This window comes from Meles meles, chromosome 21 (genome assembly GCF_922984935.1).
Source record: "Meles meles chromosome 21, mMelMel3.1 paternal haplotype, whole genome shotgun sequence".
Taxonomy (NCBI): domain Eukaryota; kingdom Metazoa; phylum Chordata; class Mammalia; order Carnivora; family Mustelidae; genus Meles; species Meles meles.
Genome location: NC_060086.1, coordinates 20,771,073 through 20,791,242, shown reverse-complemented (window position 1 = coordinate 20,791,242; position 20,170 = coordinate 20,771,073). Strand labels below are relative to the sequence as shown.

General features: G+C 53.8%; 2 protein-coding genes across 4 annotated transcripts; one reads left to right on the top strand and one right to left on the bottom strand.

The window, feature by feature from the left end:
• Window positions 1-15: 15 nt before the first annotated feature.
• Window positions 16-5,526, top strand: APOBR (apolipoprotein B receptor). 2 transcript variants are annotated; one of them, XM_045993177.1, is made up of 5 exons: window positions 16-286; window positions 629-1,977; window positions 2,194-4,117; window positions 4,203-4,474; window positions 4,566-5,526. In XM_045993177.1, the coding sequence occupies exons 1-5, from the start codon at window positions 230-232 to the stop codon at window positions 4,633-4,635; spliced, it is 3,672 nt and encodes a 1,223-aa protein (XP_045849133.1). In that variant the 5' UTR covers window positions 16-229; the 3' UTR covers window positions 4,636-5,526. The 2 variants fall into 2 exon arrangements, with proteins under 2 accessions (XP_045849133.1, XP_045849132.1); XM_045993176.1 differs by having other exon boundaries at window positions 629-4,117; window positions 4,566-5,523.
• IL27 (interleukin 27) lies at window positions 5,289-9,928 on the bottom strand. Of its 2 annotated transcripts, none has more exons than XM_045993181.1 (5): window positions 9,797-9,928; window positions 7,660-7,832; window positions 7,478-7,576; window positions 6,909-7,067; window positions 5,289-5,830 (listed from the first exon to the last, which is right to left on the bottom strand). In XM_045993181.1, exons 1-5 carry the CDS (start codon window positions 9,825-9,827, stop codon window positions 5,579-5,581), a joined length of 714 nt encoding a protein of 237 aa, XP_045849137.1. In that variant the 5' UTR covers window positions 9,828-9,928; the 3' UTR covers window positions 5,289-5,578. The 2 variants fall into 2 exon arrangements, with proteins under 2 accessions (XP_045849137.1, XP_045849138.1); XM_045993182.1 differs by having other exon boundaries at window positions 7,684-7,832.
• Window positions 9,929-20,170: the final 10,242 nt, after the last annotated feature.

The following is a 20,170-nucleotide window of genomic DNA, read 5'->3' as shown; positions in this document are numbered from 1 at the left end:
CAGCTCCAAATATGCACCTGAGTCCCCTGTGCGATGCACACCCATTGCCCAGCCCAGGCTGGGAGCTGCTGTGGGCATTGCAGAGGGTGGGCAGGGCCTGTATAGGGGGTGCGTCAGGGAGACACAGGGGAAGAGGAAGTGTCTTGGGCCCTGGGGAAGACTGCCTCATCTCAGTAGGTGGGGGCGGTCATTTGTCAGCTTTCTGGACACACAGACGGAGACAGACAGGATGGATTTCCTCCGGCTACATCTCCCTGGGCTGCATCAGGCCTTGCGGGGAGCGCTGGTGAGAGGGGCAAAGAGATGCCAGAGAGTTTCACCCTGCTCCCTGGGGCCTCACCTTCCCTCCTCCCTCTGAGACTCTCCTGAGACTCATGATCCCTTTCCCAGGATCAGGTAGACTCCTAGCCTGATCATTTCTGGATTTCAATCCCCCCCCCCACCTCCATAGACACATCCACTTACCCCAAATCTAGCCCCTTTTCTCTTCCTTCTGCAAATCCAATTCTCTTTCCCCTCCTAGAGCCCAGACCCCCTCTTCTGTGGCCTGAGTTCCTCTGGGCCAGGGTCCCAAGGGAGAGGCCCAGCCCTCCCCTTAATGCCTTGTCCCCTCCCCCTTCCCTTCTAGGATTCCCTCAGCTCCTTTGTCTCCTACCTTATGGGAGATGAAGTCCCTACGGCAGACAGGAAGGAGGAGAGGGCAGCCGAGGAACTGGGGGAGGTGGCTGCGGGAAGGCAAGGGAAACCTGAAAAGAAGGAAGCCCAGGAGGCCCTGGAGGGCCTTGGAGGCAGCCAAAGCCAGGAGGATGGAGGGCTGAGAGGGCCCAGAGAAGCTGGAAGATGCCAGGAGAGAAGTTCAGCTACAGAACAGACCTGGGCTTGGGAAGAAGGCAGCTCCCACAGGTCTCGGGCAGAGAGGCAAGACACTGGGGTCCAGGAGGCAGCCAAGGCCTCCAGGTGCCAGGAGCCAAGGGCCCACTTAGAGACCAGAAAGGAGTCCGAAGCAGGGTCTGAGGCTGGTCGAGACAACAGCAGCCAAGCCCAGGAGAGTCAAGGGCCCAGTGAGCAGGAAGTGAAGAGAGAGGAGTCACTAAGAACCTGGGAACAGGAGGAGGAGGCGGAAGAGATCAGGGAAAGAAAACCAGAGGTGGCCAGGAAGGCGGAGCCAGAGTGGACCTGGCACAGGGAGCCTGAGGGGGTGGTAGGTGCCAATGGGCAAAAGGCTGCAGGGGATAGCAGGGAGTCACTAGAGAAGGTCAAGGAGGCAATTGCAGAGGAGATCCAGGAGTCTGCAGCCAAACAGGCCAGGCAGGAAGAAGAGCTGATGGTGGTCCTAAGGGGTAGTGAAGGCACAAGGGCACAGGAAGCACAGGAGTTGGGGACAGAATGTGAGGACAGGACAACCTCAGTCAGGGAGGAGGACTGGTCAGCCTCAGGCAGGGAGGAGGACTGGTCAGCCTCAGGCAGGGAGGAGGATGGGACAGCATCAGGCAGGGAGGAGGATAGGACAACCTCACACAGGGAGGAGGATGGTTCAGCCTCAGACAGTGGGGAGGACAGGACAGCTTGGGGCAGGGATGAGGACGGGACAGCCTCAGTCAGGGAGGAGGATGGGACAACCTCAGGCAGGGAGGAAGACGGGACAACCTCAGGCAGGGAGGAAGCTGGGACAGCCTCAGGCAGGGAGGAGGATGGGAAAGCCTCAAGCAGGGAGGAGGATGGGACAGCCTCAGACAGTGGGGAGGACAGAACAGCTTCAGGCAGGGAGGAGGACAGCACAGTCTTAGAAAGGGAGGAGGATGGGACAACCTCAGGCAGGGAGGACTGGACAGCCTCAGGCAGGGAGGAAGACAGGACAGCCTCAGGCAGGGAGGAAGACGGGACAACCTCAGGCAGGGAGGAGGACGAGACAGCCTCAGGCAGGGAGGAGGACGGGACAACCTCAGTCAGGGAGGAGGACTGGACAGCCTCAGGCAGGGAGCAGGATGTCCCAGCCTCAGACAGTGGGGAGGACAGAACAGCTTCAGGCAGGGAGGAGGACAGCACAGTCTTAGAAAGGGAGGAGGACGGGACAGCCTCAGGCAGGGAGCAGGATGTCCCAGCCTTAGACAGTGGGGAGGACAGAACAGCTTCAGGCAGGGAGGAGGACAGCACAGTCTTAGAAAGGGAGGAGGATGGGTCAGCCTCTGGCATGGAGGAGGCTGGGATAACTTTAGGCAGGGTAGAGGCCAGGACAACCTCAGTTGGAAAGGAGGGTGACCTCTCAGGAGCCAGGACGACAGACCATGGGGAAGTCTCAGGAGAAAAGACCTCGGAGGGCACTGGGAAGACCTGGGCATTCGAGGAGGCCTCCAGGGGAGAGCAGGAGGAGGAAGCGGATGAGAATAGAGAGGGTGAGATGAGCTTTTCCCTCAAACAGACCCAGGTCCTGGGTACTGAGAGTGTGCAAGAACCAGCTAAGGAGCAGAGTGCAGGGGGGGAGGCTGAAGAAGGCCAGGGGTCTGAGGGGGAGGTAAGGGAGGGCTTTGAGGTCCAGGAAAATCAGGGAGGGAAAGAGGCTGAGGGGAAGCAAACCTCAGCGATCAGGACTGTTCCAGCCCGTCTGGAGGAGGAGGTGGCGACAGAGAAGGCCAAAGAGGAGGAAGAGGTTTGCCGGGCCTCAGAGGCTGAGTTGCCCAAGGACGACTTGGCAAATGAGCTTGAAGAGGATGCTGACCTCGAAGTGACCCCAGAGGCCAGCAGTCCTGAGAAGGAGTCCAGCCGGGAGAGGAGTGATGGGGAGGCTCAGACAGGTGGAGAAGCACAGGGGTGGAGTGGGTTGGGGTGGGGTGACCTTGAGCATGAAGTCACGGAAGGCCAGGAACCTGAGCCGGTGGCGGGCCCCCAGACCCCAGCGAAGCAGCCCGAGGAAGAGCTCTGGGGCGCTTCAGCCCTGAGCATAGAGGAGATGGGAGGGAGCCCGGAGGAATACCCCAGGATCATGGGAGGCCTGGTTGGGGCAGAGGCCTGGGAGAACCAGAGAAGGGATGTAGAAAGAGGGGATACCCGGGAGGAAAAAGCAGATGCGGGAGAGGGGGAGGTTTCAGGAGGCTGGGCACCAGACGAGGCTGAGGGAGGCCGAGAGTCTGCGCTCCCAGATGTCCCGGAGGCAGGCGGGGAGTGGAAGAAAGACCAAGAAATAGGAGCAGAGGAGGGAGAGACCCTTGGAGCAGAGAGCCAGGAGCTGGGTGGAAGACATGGGGCAGACGCAGGGACAGGTCAGTCCCTGGGAGAGTCAGATGCCAAAGAAACCAAGGATGAGGAGGTGGAGGCCACGGTGCCCTGGGGGGCAGACCCAACACCCAGCGGAGATGGGAGGCTAGGGGAGGCCACTCTGAGCCTCCAGGACAGCGAGGACCCAGGGGCCAGTTCTTTGGCGGCTGAGATAGCGAGGGATGATGTAGCTCTGGACGGAAGGGCAGCTGGGGCGGAGGGAGGGCCCGCAAGAGAGGCTGGGGAAGCTTGGGGCTCAGAAGGGAGGCAGGAGGTTCGGGGAGGCGTGGAGCTGATGGAGGTTACAGGGGGAGAAAACCGAGGCCGGCCGGGATTTGGCCCAGAGGGCTCAGCAGACGAGGAGGTGGCTGGCAGAGCGGCCCAGGCAGAGGCTTTGGAGGCCAGAGAGGGCGAGCCCAGGGGAGAGTGGATGGAGGTCAGGGAGCCTGCAGTGGAGGAAGGAAGCTGTGGGATGGATGGCTTTACCTCGGACTCCCAGGTGGTGAGGGCAGAGGGGACCGTGGCCACAAGGGAAGCCGAGGGGCTCCCGGGAGGACAGACGCTGTTGGAAGAAGAGGCTGTGGGATGGCAAATGAAGGAGCAGAGGCAAGGCAGTGAGGGGGGATGTGGGGACCACCAACCCAAGGAAGGGGCAGGAAGACCCCTTGATGTGGAGGATGCTGAGGAGACTGAAGACCGGAGAGTAGAGGCCGAGGAGATTGTTCCAGAAGGCCTGGAGGACGTCCAGGGCCAGGAGGACCAGTCAACAAGCCCGGAGCCTGCAGAGGCCGAGCGTGGGCCCCACAGGGAGACGGGGGAGACGGCAGGAAGCGCTGGAGGAGGTGCTCGCAGCCTCTGGAGTGAGGTGAGAGCTCCAGCTGGGGTCCGGGGCTGGATAGAGCGGAATCTCGAATCTGGCCCCGTGGTACCCTGTGCCCCTTTCCCCACAGGCCCTGCTCCCTGGGGCTCTCCTGGACGTCTCCGCCCCCCGGAGCCGGGTCCACCTGTCTCGCAACTCCTCGCTGCGCCGCTCCCGCTCCCGGCCGTCTTCCCGACGGACCCGCGCGCCTGAGCAGCAAGAGGTGCCTCCCAGCCCCCCACCAGAGGAACAGCTGTCGGCCCCGGAGCAGAGACTTCTCCAAGCAGAGGAGCCCCCAGAACCCAGCCCCCCAAAGCCTGAAGGGACCCCACTGCCAGCCAGGAGAAGGCCCTTGGGACGTGGGTAAGCCCAGGGGGCAAGGTGGCTGGGCTGGGGTGCGGAGGAGGCTGTGGCCACCTGGAAGCCAGCTCCCATCACCTGTCTCCGTCCGCAGGTTTGGCCTTGCACACGTGGGTATGATGCAGGAATTGCAAGCCCGCCTGGGCCAGCCAAAGCTGCAGTGAGGGGCCCCTGAGCCCCCCGGGAGCCTGGCCCTGAGTGAGAGTCAGAAGGACCAACGAACCCTGTGTCACCTCTCTCCATCTGTTACTCTGGACACACACTTTCTGCCTCTGGGCCGCAGTTTTTCAGTGTGTTATTCATGGGGCCGACAGAACCAGACGCCTGGAGAACCATGAACTTGAGGAGCGCAACTCGGTGATGCGGCCTATGGACTTCCTGGCCCACCAGGACCGCCTCTCATGGCAGGTGCTGACCACCTCTCCCATCTGTCTTGGCTGTCTGGAGGACCAAGGGGACGGGACAATGCTCCCTGCAGCCTTCCCTCCCCGATTGCTCCCAGTCCCCACCGGGGGCCTTCGGGGGAGCTGTGGAATAGTCATGCCAAACTCGGGGGTGGGAACTGGCCCAGAAGAAGGAGGTCAGTGGCGCCTACGAGCTCCATTTGCAGTGGGAAACAGAGGGGCACCAGAGACCTTGAGCTTTCAAAAATCTCGCAACTCTGCTAGTTACCATGGAAACCACCAGTCCAGCAGGACAGAATAGGGGAAGGAGCCCCCAGAATTTAGGAGCAGAAAGAGGCCCAGGGTGACCAGAGGCTACCGACTCCTGTCCTTTGGGGGTCAGGTACCCCTTCTTTGAAAAGAAGAGGCCAAGGGAGGATGAGAGTGCTTTATTGGGCACCCCGCATGGTGGCCTGAACCAAGGACAGCAAGCAGGCTCTGAAACAATAAATAAACCATCATTTCCCTAAACAATAAATAAATATCCAACAAATAAATATCTGCCAGGGACCGGAGGGGAGTTAAGTTATTGGGGAGGGGTTGGGGCGGGAAGCCGGTGGAGTCCTGCCTCGTTTAAGGCCCATGAACCAGAAGCTGTCCCGTTGCCCAGACTCCAGTCCTCAGGTCCTGAAGGGTGAAGGGAAGGGGCTGAGAAGTCATCCCATCAGGGCCGGGAGTCAGACGCCGAGCAGCCCAAGGCTGGGGCTGTGTGTCCGGCTTGGGAGAGCAAGACCAAGTCCCTCACAGCCCGAGCCAAGACAAGCTCCAAGGAGTGCAGCAGCTGGTAAGTGTAGAGGAGCTGGGCCCATGACGGCTGCGCAGACACCTGCGAGGGACTCCCCGGAGCCCGTTCCAGCCGCCCCTTCTGCTCCTCACTCTCCTCCTCCTCGGGGAGCTTGAGTCCTGCTGCCAGCACCTGCGGGGAGATGCCCACGGGTCAGACAACAGCCCAGCTGCACCCCGGAGCGCATCCCTGTTCCTTTATGTGCCCGCTGGTACAGAATGACATCAGAGACCACAAGGGGCACGATATCCCCGGACAGCCCCTCCTTTAGAGCTCCCATTATGTCACCATCTCCCACGTCCTGCCTGATTTTTTTGGTTCAAGAAAATGGAAGTCAGGGTCGCCTGGGTGGCTCAGTGGGTTAAAGCCTCTGCCTTCGGCCCAGGTCATGATCCCAGGATCCTGGGATGGAGCCCTGCAACATGGAGGAGCCTGCTTCCTCCTCCCTCTCTGCCTGCCTCTCTGCTTGCTTGTGATCTCTGTCTGTCAAATAAATAAATAAAATCTTAAAAAAAAGAAAATGGAAGTCATAGAGCAAGTTGCTGCTGCTGCTCATTGGAGCTACCACATTCATCCGGGATTACCCTGGGCACTTGGGATTCCAGAATTTCTTCTCTTAAGGGTCATTTTAGGATTGGAAATGGGCAGAGAGGTGGGAAAGCTAGCTTTTAGGCTGCTTGCATTTTCTATTTTCCTTTTTTTTTTTTACGATTTTATTTATTTCTCAGAGGGAGAGAGGGAGAGAGAGCACAAGCAGGGGGAGCAGCGGGCTCCCTGCTGAGCAGACAGCCTGATGCAGGGCTCGATCGCAAGACCCTGGGACCATGACCTGAGCCAAAGGCAGATGCTTCACTGACTGAGCCACCCAGGAGACCCTATTTTCCTTTTGTTAAGAGGAAAATGCCAGTTTCCCTTGGAAATGTTCAGGAAGGCTTGGTGGTGTGAGAGGCTGAGGGAGAAGGGAGCCAGGTTGGTTGCACAGCCTGCTGATGCCAACAGCCATTCTGGGAACTCCAGGGCTATTCAGACCAAGACCCCAAGAGAGGGCAGAGATTCAGGGGGCAGAGCAAGCCCCCCTTGAAAGAGGGTCTAGAGCATCTCCCTCCACACTTACCCAAACCTGTGTTTTTAAGAGGGAGCCAAAGACCTTCAATTTTTGGTGTTAGTCTCTGGGTGTTGAGGAGGCGGGGTGGTGGGGGGAACACACTACCTGGAAGCGTAGATGCCGCTGCAGATCCCGGAGATCCAGCCTCATAGTCCACAGCTGCATCTTCTCGGAGCTGGTCCAGCCCCCCTGGCTCCCCAGGCCTCCCAAGAGGGCATGGAAAGGGCAAAGCATCATGGAGAGGAAGCAGAGCCGGTCTGGGTCCTGTGGGAAGGAAGGGAAGGGGTCAGACAAGGCTCACAGGCTGAGGATCAAACCCAGCCCCATCTCCACCATCCTGTCACTCTCTGTCCACAGCCCCACTCTGACCCCTTCCTCTCCATCCCCTTTCCCCATCCATCCCCTCACTTGTGTTTTTATCTTGTCTCTAGCCTCCTTCCAACCCTAGCCCCACTCCTGGTCCCAAACCTCTCTCTCCTCCATATGTACAACCTTGTTCTCACACCACTCCTTTATTCCAGCTGAATCTTTCTATCCAATGACATACTCAGCTTCATCCAGATCTGATTCCTCCCCAAATCCATATTCTGTTCGATCCCCGACTTCCATCTCCATCCACCCGGCCCAGGCTTACTGCCAGCTCTCCTGCCCCAATCCACCATCCACCAACTCACAGAGAGGCTGTGCCAGGCCTGGAAGGTCAGGGAGACGTTGGGGAGCTGATCCCCCAGGGGCAGGAGGTCCAGGCTCACTCCTGGCAGGTGGGATTCAGCCTGTGGGGCAAGGTCTGTTAGTGAGGGCCAGAGGGAGTGGGGATTTGCCCACCCTCAAAACCGGTTGCGTTAGGGAGACTCACAAAGCGGTGGGCCTGGGTCCGAACCTCGGAGAGCAGCTTCCTGGCGAGCTGCAGGCTGACCTTGAACTCCTTCCGCAATTCCTGTAGGCTCAGGGGGGACCTCCCTGGCGGTCTCGGGAATCCCCAGACACCAGCTCTAGCCAGGAGCAAGGAGAGCAGCAAAAGGCCGAGCCCTGGAGAGAGGGGGAGATGGTGGGCCAGATGAGGGCAAAGCTTGAGAAGAACTCACGTGCCCTTTCTAGCCTGGGCTCTAGGCAAGCCCAGTGCGCCATCTCGCTGACCCCGCACAGCCATCAATAAGATGGAAGCTTTTGAGGATACCATATGGCAGCTCTGTGTGAATGAATAGAAGTTACCCCTTCTCCAAGACAGACACAACCTTGCACAGAGTACCCACCTTTGCAAGCAGATGTCAGGCTGGATCTTGATCCCCACTAACTCCCTTGGCTAAATCTCTTTCTTGGTGAACAACCTGCTCAACTGTATGTGGTACCCTGGGGCTATCATATTATTATATTTTGCAGATGAGGAAAATGAGGCTCAGGGAAGTTGACCAGCCCAAGTTCAAATAGCTAGAGGGTGAGGGAACCAGGACTGGATTCCAGATCTGCCCAAATGCAGAGCCTGGGTGCTTCCCCCAGGGAACTTAGAGGAGGCAGCCACCTCCCCTGCAGTAGGCATGCTGTGTTCTGCCAGAGGATTCCTTGAGCTTAGCCAGGCAGCTCTGATGGCCTGAACTAGAGCCCCAGAGGTGGGCGGGCAGTGCCAGAGGCTCTATCCCAGGGAGTCAGAAGGACGGCTTGGTCCAGCCACCTCCAAGGCAGGTGGGTCACTCTGCAGTGTTGGAAGAGCAGGGGGTGCCAGGAAGAGGAGGAGAGCCCAGAATGGGAGGCAGAACCTCGATTTCTCATCCAGGGTCTTCCTTTGAGCAAGTCATCTATCTCTGTGTCTCAGGTTCCCGTCTATAAAATGGGGGAGTGAGACCAGCTGATTTCTGAAAGTACTTCCTGCTCTACGTTTCTTGGAAAGAAGAGTTGGGGGGGGAGGCCCTAGGGTGGGAGCCATGGGAAGAAGACAGTGTTTGGCGGTTTCTCCATCAGGGAGAGGAAATCTAGCAATCACTGGAGTTACACAATTCTCGAAACACAAACCAAAACTAGGCTGTAAGTCTAAGTCTGTTCCTGCTCACCCTCCTCTCCATGCCTCTCCTCTGTCCGATCTTGATCTCTAACCCCTGGGCTCCACTCCCCGAATTGTCCTATAAATAAAGACCAAGGGGAGTTTCTGGGTACTTCCATTCACCAATGTACTTCCAGAGGTGGGGGGCAGTGCCTGTGACCCCCATGTTCAGGATCCCCTGGCTTAGGGACCCTCTTGTCATCCCAGAGACTTCCAATGGCGTGGGGTTCCTCTTAGCTCTATTTTGAGGGAAAGTGCATGCCCCCGGGCTCTGGTGGCTATTGCCCACCCAGCACTGAACTGTGCCATTTCCTACTGACCCAATGCATCCTATTTGAGCTCTGGAGCTCCAGACCTTTCCCATGGCTTCTCCCTACCCTCTGTACCCAATCCTGGGTCCTTGGCTTTGGCTCTATTCCCATCCTCCAGCCCTTGGTCCTTACCAAGGCTCTACTATCTGCTCCTCTTCCTGTGGCTTGGTTCTGGGCTCTGACTCCTTGAGTCACCCACAGAGGATCAGATCTCCTTCCAAGCTACAGACCCTTGACCCACTTAGGCTGCAGAGTCCTTGGCCCCAGCCCCACACTCCAGCCAACTCCTCCTGCTGTTCTTTCTTTACCAGCCCCAGTCGTCAGCCAGACTGTCTTGTCCCCGCTCATTCACTCAAACCAAACTGTTCATTTACCTCCTTGGTCCTGGTCCTGGTCGAACTACCTGCCTATCTATATCTTTCTCATCCTGTCCTCTGGCCAGCCCTGGCTGAATGATCATCCCTCTGTCTCTGCTCCACCCCCCCACTCATGCCAGACTCATTCCCATTCTCCGGTCGACCGTATCCTGTATTCTTAGTCTTGGCCAAGTAACTGCCCCCATTCACACCCGTCAAGCCCTCCCATCCCCTGCCCAGTGTCAGCCAGGCTTGCCCACCCTCCACCCCCAGCCCTGGCCTCAGACTCACGCCAGCCAAGGTCGCCTGCCATCTGGCCCATAGCAGGGCCCAGCCTGTGTGGCCAGCCATCTCCCGGGCAGGGGTCTTATACTGGGGGCTGCGCCGGTTTCACTTTCCGTCCTGCTTGTACTTTCGGCTTTGCGCTCAGTCTTCTCTCCTCACCACCCTTTGCTGAAATGGGGAAATGTCATTTCCCTTCCCAGAGGGGGCGGGAGGTGCAGAGGGGGGTGGCGGGAAGCTGGGGTTTCGGTCAAGCCAAGCTCCAGACCCCCTGCTGAGCTTCCAGGACTGGCCCTACACTCATGTCCCCTCTCCTGGGTGAGTTCTAGGGACCGGTAGGTCCCGGAGACTCAAGCCGTTCTGTTTCACTGCTCTGTCATTATTCTCCTATTTCCATCACCAGCTCGCTGTCCTGTAGAAGACAGATGGCCAGGTAAGGGGATTGTCCACCAGAGAGGACTTGGGGGTTTGAGTCATCCCACTCTTTTCTGGGTTACCAGATGGCTGAGGGAGGGACTGTGAAGGAAGTGGGGAGCTCCTTGTGGAGCTGGGATAGGGCTTGATGTGGAGCAGTGGGGTCCCAGGCTGGGCAAGATCAAGGCTCAGTCTACGGCCAAGGTCAGGGCGGATGAGAATGTCCCCTTCAGAGCCAACAGCTCAGTCTTTGACCAGAGTAAGATCTAAGATTAGCGCCCAGTCTATAACCAGGATCAGGACTTGGTCTAGACCTTTGTCTGAGGTCAACATCCCACCTCTGTCTGTACTTGGGGTCAGAGCTATCAATGACCTGGAGGGTCTGCTTGGGACCATTTGGGGTTCGGCTTCGAGCTCTTGTCCAGATTGGGTGCAGAGCTTGGGCTGTGGCTCTGACAGAGCCCGTGACTCAGGTCAGCACCCAGGCTTGGGCTGGGATAAGAGCTCTGTTGATGTCTAGGATCAGGGCTCACTAGGCTGGGGTTGTGTGAGTTCAGGATGGGGCTCAGTCAGGTCCCAGAATAATCCAGCTCTGTGTGTTTCTGCTCTGCAGACGGCTGTCAGGGCTGGGCTGTACCAACCACCAGTCTCCCTTCCAGCACGGCTCCACCCTTAGCCCCGCCCTGGATTTTCCATCTTCAGGGACAAGATGGGGGTTTCTCAGTCTTCCCCAAGGCCCACTTTCCTTTTGGGATCATGTGGGGTTTCCCTGTTGAGTCCCTGCAGTGAGACAGAAACCAAGGGGGCTTTCCCTTTCTATACTCTGCCTCCTCAGCCCTATATTGGCCCTGCCCAGGAGGGCCGCCTGGAACCAACTGCTTGGGAAGTACCAGTACATTTGGGGGAGCAATCCCAGAGGGTTGCCTGGAGGAGAAGGAAAAGGAAGAGCATGCAGTTGGCACCTCCCTAGCCCGAAATAATTTCCTTTGCAGTGTCCCCTAGTGGTGACAGCTCATTCCCCCACACCACATGCCCTTGAGGCTCCCCACTTGGGGGGGGTCCCCAAACATCCTGAGATTGATGGTGAGGACAGACCTAGGTCTGGCTGTCTTTCTCACCCCCAAGTCCTGCCATACATCTGGAGGCAAGCCAGCCCACTTACCCTCTGACCACAACCACTCCCCATCCTTTACCCAGAACTGCTCAGAACTGCTGTGCCCCTCAAACCTTGAATTCCATCTCCCGCTCTATCACCACAACCTCCCAATCCTCCCAACCTTCTCTGAGGGTTCCCCAAGGCCTTCTGTCTCTTGTTGATTCTCTGCACCTCCCTGTCTGGCTAAGGCTGATCCCTGCAGCCTCATCCCTGCCCGACGCCCTGTTCTGTTCCAGCAACTGGAGATTTCTTCTTGAATACGATCCACCATCTCATACCAGCTTGCCTTTCCACAAGCTCTTCTCTTTGTCTAGAAAACCATAGTCTTCTTGGTAGTCCCCCCCTTCTCAGCCTACCCCTTGTCACAGGCTTCCTCCCCTGAATAGCTCATTCCTTCCTGCCATAAGTCCTGTCTGCAATGGATATTGTATATTCATTTATCTTGCCTCCTCTATCCTCATTCATACCACTCCGGCCATACTGTCTCCCTCATTGCTCCTAGAACATGCCAGGCATGCTGCTGCCTCAGGGCCTTTGCACCTGCTGTCCCTTCTGCCTGGAACACTCTTCTTTTGGTTATCTGCAAAGCCCACTCTCTTCTTATGGTCCCTGCTCCAATGTCACCTTCTCAAACAGAGTCTTCACTGACCTCATTAAAAGACGCAACCCTGTCCTTCGCACTTTCTCTTTTCTTTTCTCTAGAAAGAAATGTTGCAGTTTCCAACCATAACTGTGGATATATATATTTTTTTTCCTTTTAGATCTATCAATTTCTCTCATGTGTTTTGATGCTGTATTGTTTAGGTAGAGACACAATTAAGATTGTTACGTCTTTTTGAAGAACTGTCCTTTTATCAGAGTGTGATGTCTCTCTTTACCCATGATAATATTGCCTTTTTTTTTCCCCTGAAGTTTACTCTGTCTGAAATTAATATGGCAAGTCCTGCTCTTTTTTTTTTTTAAATTTCTTTTCAGCGTAACAGTGTTCATTGTTTTTGCACCACACCCAGTGCTCCATGCAGTACGTGCCCTCCCTATTACCTACCACCTGGTTCCTCAACCTCCCACCCCCCCCCCCCGCCCCTTCAAAACCCTGGTCTCTCATGGTTCATCTCCCCTTCCAATTTCCCTCAACTCCCTTCTCCTCTCCATCTCCCCTTGTCCTCCATGTTATTTGTTATGCTCCACAAATAAGTGAAACCATATGATACTTGACTCTCTCTGCTTGACTTATTTCACTCAGCATAATCTCTTCCAGTCCCGTCCATGTTGCTACAAAAGTTGGGTATTCATCCTTTCTGATGGAGGCATAATACTCCAACGTGTATATGGACCATATCTTCCTTGTCCATTCGTCCGTTGAAGGGCATGCTCTTTTTGATTAGTGTTTACATGGTTTATCTTTTTTATTTTTAACATACTTTCATTTTTAACCCATGTTTTTGATTTGCAGTGGGTTTTGTTAAAACAAAATTCTAGATTACTATTTTTGTCAGTTTAGATGGTATTTATCAGTGTCTGCCATAAGTAAATAAATATTCTATTTTCTAACTGAAGATATCTATCCTGTTCTGAATGTGAGATCAGTTGATTGCCTTATCACCTCAGTTCCTTGATGAGTTGAAGAAAGATTATTAATTTGTACTTTGTCCTACTTCGTTTCTGGTTGTAAAAGGTAGGCTTTATACCTTTAAAGAGATTTTATAGATTTTATACCTTTAAAAAATGCACATTGTGGGCTGGTCGCCTGGGTGGCTCAGTTGTTAAGCATCTGTCTTCGGCTCTGGTCATGATCCCAGGGTCCTGGGATGGAGCCAAGCACTGGGGTCCCTGCTCAGCAGGAAGCCTGCTTCTCTCTCTCCCACTCCCCTTGCTTGTGTTCCCTCTCTCACTGTCTCTCTGTCAAAAAATAAATTAAAATCTTTTTTAAAAATGCACATTAAGTGTGTTGCTTTGTTCTTCTAGCTCTGTACTTCAGCATGTTCATTAAATGTGATAGTGACTATCTGTATTTTTTTCTTCATTTCAGCAAGTAAACTTTAAACTGTATTAAGTATTTTTTTCTTAGCTTTTTATAGATTCCCTTCATTAGATTCCAGAAAGCCCATGTAATCATAGTTTGTGGACATTATCTTTAATATACATTCACTTCATTGAAATTATTTGCCTGTATCTATTAAGTCCCCCCTGGCACTTTAAAAAATATATATATTTTGTTTATCTATTTGACAGAGAGAGAGAGAGAGCAAGCATAGGCAGGGGGAGTGGCAGGCAGAGTGAGAGGGAGAAGCAGGGAGCCTGCTTCTTAGGGCTCTATCCCAGGACCCTGAGATCATGACCTGAGATGAAGGCAGATGCTTAACTGACTGAGCCACCCAGGCGTCCCTCCCCGCCCACTTTCTATCCCTTTCCCTGCATTATTTTTCTATATAACATTTAAAAACATCTAACACTTTCTCTCTCCCCTTTTTTGGTCTGTCTCCATGTGCTAGAGTCTGAGACCCACAAGGGTGGGCATTCGTGCCAGTTATGTGCACAGATATCCCCAATAGCTAGCAACTGGTACTGACGATGTCAAGTGGGAAGCTGGGCAGCTGGATACGGTCCTCAGCCGACGATCTTAGCAGATCTTCACCAAGAAACCAGAGAGCCAAGGAGGGCGGCTCCAGCCTCTGTCCCCATCCCTGGAGGATGGGGCTGGGCCCCTTTCTGTCTACCTGGGCCTCTGTTTCCAAATGTGGATCTTGGCTGGTGAGCTGAAGCTTGGGCTGGGCTCCCAGCAGGAAATGGAAGGGATGTGGTGAAGGCTGGGAAGGGCTGGAAAGGAAGCCAAGGGTGCCAAGCTCTGGACTCTAGTATGTACCTAATACTTCTGGTGACCTCAGGTGAGTCACTGGCCAGCCCTGGACCTCAGGTTCCTCATTTAAAAGTAGTAACGGTTTTCAAATGCTGCTATTACGTAGGGAAATTAAAACCTAGATGATTTTAAAAAGAGGAAAAAGAACTATCCACCAATTTTATGATCATTTTCCGAGTACCCCGTTATGGCTTGGACCCCGTGGGGCACTCCACGGGGTTGCATGGGAATCCTGAGCCCGGGAAGTAGAAGTTAGAAGCTTCAGATGTGACATCAGGATGGAATTAGGGAGGGGAAGTCTTCCTCAGGGCCACGCAACAGATCAGTGACAGAATGAAGACTGGAATTCAAGTCCCCTGCTTTCAGCTTGGGCTGGTGAGGGGAATCCCTGGTCCTCTGATGTCAGCTCCAAGGCTTGGAACTAACCCCTCCATGAAACCAAGGTGCAGGCAGGAAGGCTGGGGGTAGGTGAGACAGGCTGGATCTGGGGCCACACCTCTGAGTCTCCCAATCACAGATGATGAGACCCCCCCCAAGCCCCAAGTCACAGCACCTGCCCCCCCATCCTGGGCATCCCACCCCACCCACACCCCAGGGGTCTACAGGATTCATTCTGCCTCATGCATTCACTACACCCCCTGGGGCACTGCCTCTACATGGGGAGTCTCTTTTGGGATTACCTTGGGAGGGTCTGAGAGAAAGGGCTGGGTGGGGGGCAGGCTAACTACTGATGAGATGTTGTCGCTGGGTGTTCCGTGTTAGGAGAGGAGAGGATGGGATGGGCTGCCTGCTTTGTCGAGGAAGGAAGAATTTGAAGGCCAGGAGGCAGGGCTGCAGAGGAATAACACCAGTCTGGAGATAGAAAGTCCTGGTTCGAGTCCCGGCCCTACTGGCCCTTCCCCAAGTGTATGTGCCCTCTTGAGAGAGAGGCCCAGACATTCTGTGCTTCAGTTTCCTTGTCCACAAAATGAGGTTCATCATCCCAACCCTGCCCAGCTCTCAGCTCAGACATGAAGGTGAACTTGGGACGGCATAGGGCCTCATGGGTCAGGGCCCCACTGGGGAGGGAGACAGAACTTCGCTTTCACGGCGCCAACACTTGCTTTGGTCGAGGCCTGAAATCTCCCCGTTCTTGGCTCATCTCCGGAGTGGTGCCGTGAAGATTATGCAAGTATATGGCTTCTGCTGAGTAGCTGTGTGATCTTAGCTGAGTTACTTAACCTCTCTGTGCCTGCTCTATCATCAATAACGTGGGGAAAAAATACAAACTCGAAAGAGTTTAGAAGACTCAATGAGCTATTATTTATAAAGCTATTGAAACAGGGCCTGTCATATGGTAAAACTAAGAAAGAGGAAAGAAATGTTAGTTGTTGTTAATAAAGACGAGGGACGGTTGTCATCAATGGGCAAAGGCTGTGGGAGAGTGGGAGGAAGAAAGTAAGAAACAGAAGAGGCTACCTCAGGAAGTAAGGATGGTTGGGGAGCAGTTTGGGGGGGCACAGGCAGAGTGACTGACCCAGAAACATGCATCAGAACAGAATTCAAGGGACACCTGGGTGGCTCAGTTGGTTAAGCAGCTACCTTCGGCTCAGGTCATGATCACAGCGTCCTGGGATTGAGTCCTGCATCGGGCTCCTTGCTCAGCAGGGAGCCTGCTTCTCCCTCTGTCTCTGCCTGCCTCTCTGCCTGCCTATGCGCGCTCTCTCTCTCTCTGACAAATAAATAAATTAAAAAAAAAAAAAAGAACAGAATTCAGGCCAGAAGCAGAAATCTCCAGGCCAGGATGAGGACAGCCTCAAATCTGAGAACCAGTGATGGGACTCACCCCTGCCCGCCTCCCCGCACTCCACCCCCCTGCGGCCAGCTGCAGCTTCATCAAGCCTCTCTATGAAGAACACTTAGAGTGGAGACAGACCCTGGGCTGAGCCCCAGGACAGGCCCTGCCAGGCGTCTGAGGGAGGCGGGCAGGTCCTGAGTGCTGAGGCTGACACGGGGCCCCACACCATTTCCCAGGCCCTCCCCTCATGGCCTTCACGGGGTCTTGGCCACCCCTTGCCACCATGTCCCTCACTTGTCTGGCCCACTGCATGTGACACCCCAAGCTGAGCGGACAGCTTACTCCCCAGGAAAGGAACACACTCACTGCTTATATTTATATATATATATATATTTTAGAGAGGGAATGTATGTGCATGGGCAGGGGGTACAGAGGGAGAAGGGGAGAGAATCTTAAACAGGCTCCAATCCCAGCATGGAACCTAACACAGGGCTTGATCTCATGACCTTGAGATCATGACCTGACCTGATATCAAGAGTCAGTTACTTAACTGACTGAGCACCCAGGTGCCCCATCACTACTTATATTGTTTTTAAAGATTTTATTTATTTGACAGAGAGACAGATATCACAAGTAGGCAGAGAGAGAGGGGGAAGCAGGCTCCCCACTGAGCAGACAGCCCCATGCGGGGCTCGATCCCAGGACCCTGGGATCATGACCTGAGCCATAGGCAGAGGCTTAACCCACTGAGCCACCCAGGTGCCCCTCACTGCTTATATTTTTATACAATATCGGATTCATGCAAAAGAATATATATAGCATATATGTTTTTACCCACCCGGATTTCCCTGCTCTTGCCTCAGTTTTGGTCCTGGGTTCGCTGATTCCTGTGGCTCCTCATGTCACCCTGAGCAAAAGCAAAAACCTTCCCAATGGCTGACAAAGCCCTCATGATCTTTCCCACGGGCCTCCTTTATTCCCTCTCACACCTCCTGGCTGCCCCACAAACACACCAGCCGCACTTCTACCTCAGGGCCTTTGTACCTACTCTTCCTTCTGCCTAGAACACTCTTTCCTCAGCTCTTCAAATAATTTTTTAAAATTTCATTTATTTATTTATTTGACAGAGACATAGTCAGAGAGGGAACACAAGGAGGGGGAGTGGGAGAGGGAGAAAGCAGGCTTCCTGTCAAGCAGGGAGCCCGACGTGGGGCTTGATCCTAGGACCCTGGGATCATCACCCGAGCTGAAGGCAGATACTTAACAACTGAGCCACCTAGCCCCCCTCAGCTCTTCAGATAATTAGCTCCTTGTCCCTCCAGCAGGTCTCACCTTTCCATAAATGCCTTCTTCCCTCTTTGGCTCCCAGGTCCATCCCATCCCATTCCCACCCACACTGAGACCCTGTGTGTAGCCCTAAGATCCAAATGTTCATCTCTTAGCTTGTCAATTTTTCTACAGGTTCTGGGCCCTTCCCAGAGCCCTAGGGTCTTCTCCAGACCTCGAGTGTCCACCCACCTCCTCAGACATCTGAGTCCTGTGGGCAAGATTGATATGAACCACTTCTACTCTTTTCATGATTGAGAATTGAAGTGCCCCTGGGTAGGAGAGGGGAAGACAGAAGCAGGGGTCAAGTACCAAGGTGTGGCAACCATGGTCCTTGTCCATAGAGGTGGCCACCTAGCCGAGAAGACTGGACAAACATGTGAAACCAGAGGGAACATATCACATCAGGGCAGTTTGTAACTGACTTCACTGGAACCATGGGCATAGCAGGGCTTTCCTCACAGAGAAAGAAGTGAATGTGGGCTCTGGAAATGGGCAAGTGTTACTACTCTTGAGAGCACATAAAAGCAAAGCTTGCCAACTGGCCTGCAAGTAAGAGGATGAGGGAGAGAAGAGTATTCCTTGGGATGTCATTGCCATGTGTCATTTCCATCTGCCCTCCCGTTCTTCCTTTAAAAAAAAAAACATCTGGAATTTCCTTTGGGAAATTTGTCCATCCTCTTATAGAGGCTGACTTTCTTCGCGTCCCCATCCCCCCTCCATGGTGGATATCTGACAGACCCAGCCACTTGCTAGAGTGGACAGTTCAAGGGTGGGTATGATATACACTGAGAGTCAGTCCCTGGACTTGCTCTCAGGAAAGAAGCTTTCTCTCTGCAGATATGACTCTAAAGAGGTAGGATCTGCTTTTGGGTGCTGTGAGGGAAGACCCTGCCTCAGGTTGGAGCCAACACTTGGGAAAGTAGAGCTGAGAGGTGGAGCAGGAGACAGGAATCTTGTGATTGACTTTGGGCTCCTGGATCCAACCACTCCTGAAGCAGTCATCCTGAAGTGTTAGTTTCATGAGCCAATCTTCTTTTTTGCTGAAGCTATTTTGAGCTGTGTTCCTGCCATTTGCAGCACGGGTCTCCTCCCTCTCTTTGATCTGACTTCATGATAGATTTCCAGTGTCAGAAAAAAAAAATCGCAGACCAGATTTTTTTTTTTAAATGATAAAGGTGAATATGTCATGTAGTAGAAAGAGCACTCTATCAGAAGCCACTGGAGAGAGCATTTCAGGTAGAAAAGATAATGTGAAAACAAAGCAAAAGCTTGGTCAGTATTTCCCAAGTGCCAACCCAGTATGTCCCAGGCATTGCTCTAGGTGCTGGAGTTCAGCAGTGAATGAGGCTGGCAGAAAGCTCTGCCTTCATGGAGTTTACACAGAATGGAAAAGTTAAAATTATATTATAATTTTATAAGATTATATTACAATTATAAAATTATAATATCATTTTGCCAGATGCTTATATGTACCAGGCATTTTTTAAAAAGATTTTATTTATTTATTTGACACAGAGAGAGAGAGAGATCACAAGTAGGCAGAGAGGTAGGTGGAGAGAGAGGGGGAAGCAGGCTCCCTGAGGAGCAAAGAGCCCGATGTGGGGCTCGATCCCAGGACTCTGAGGTCATGACCTGAGCGGAAGGCAGAGGCTTAACCCATTGAGCCACCCAGGTGCCCCTGTACCAGGCATTTTTTAACTACTGGCACATTAATCTTCACACTAACCCTGTCAGGTAGGTATTATTATTCACTTTCCTTATATGAAAAGGAAACGGAGGGCCATCATGGCTTTGTTTCCGAGGTTACCTAGCTAGTAAATGATAGCTCTGGGATTTGAACCCAGGACCTCTGGCTTTCTTAACCACTTATACTATACCGCCTGGTGTAGCAGTAGCATGTTTAAGCCTTCTCTCTATGCCAGACACGGTTCAAACGGGTTTGCGTGTGCGCACACACACACACACACACACACACGCATGTATTCCTCAAAACGATCCATTCTACAGACCAGGAAACTGAGCTTAATAACACAGTGGTAGCAGGACTGAAATTTGAACCAGAACTTCAAGTGAGAGGCCACAGTTTCCCCCCCGCCATGTTTATGGAGGTGTAATTGACAAATAAAATGATAAGGTGATGGTCTGATACGTGTGTACACTGTGAAAGTTACCCCAACCTCCCTTGAGTTAACGTATACATTCCATCATCTCATATACTTTTTTTTGAGGGGCGTGAGAATATTGAAAGGGTACTGTCTTAGCAAATGTCAATTACATAGGACAGTGTAATCAACTATAGCCTTGACCATGCGTACTCCACAGTCCAGCGCTAACTGCCTCTCCTGAATGAAAAGGGAAGGAAGAAGGTCGGGGAAACAGAAACTCTGCCCAAAAGCGAAAGACAGCAGGAGGCCTAACGTGGAGGCCTCCCGGCCAAGCAATGTTGATACAGGATGATCCCTCCTGCGTTCGCAGAGAGTGGGAGGACCCTACCTTGCCAGCCCCGACCTGGGATCTTCTCCATGTTCTTTGGAACTGAGGATCTTGCCAGGGAGACTGCGATGAGCAGATGAGCAGCGAGTCAGATTGAAGGGAGCAGAAACACCTGGAGAGGGCAGAGGAGAAGGGCAAATCAGAGTGTGGGAACTGGGGAGGCTCCTGGCCCCTGGGGGCTCCTCCCATTCCTCCACCAGAGATCTCCCAGAGTCCAGACCTGCTGGCCTGTCCAGGAGTAGGAATAAGCATTCCAAGCTTTCTGTAAATCCCAGAAAGTCCTCAGGAGCAAAAGTGTGAAGACAGGGCCCTTGCAGCCAGAGAGGAAGCTGGGGTAGAGCTCAGAGGTCAGAGCTA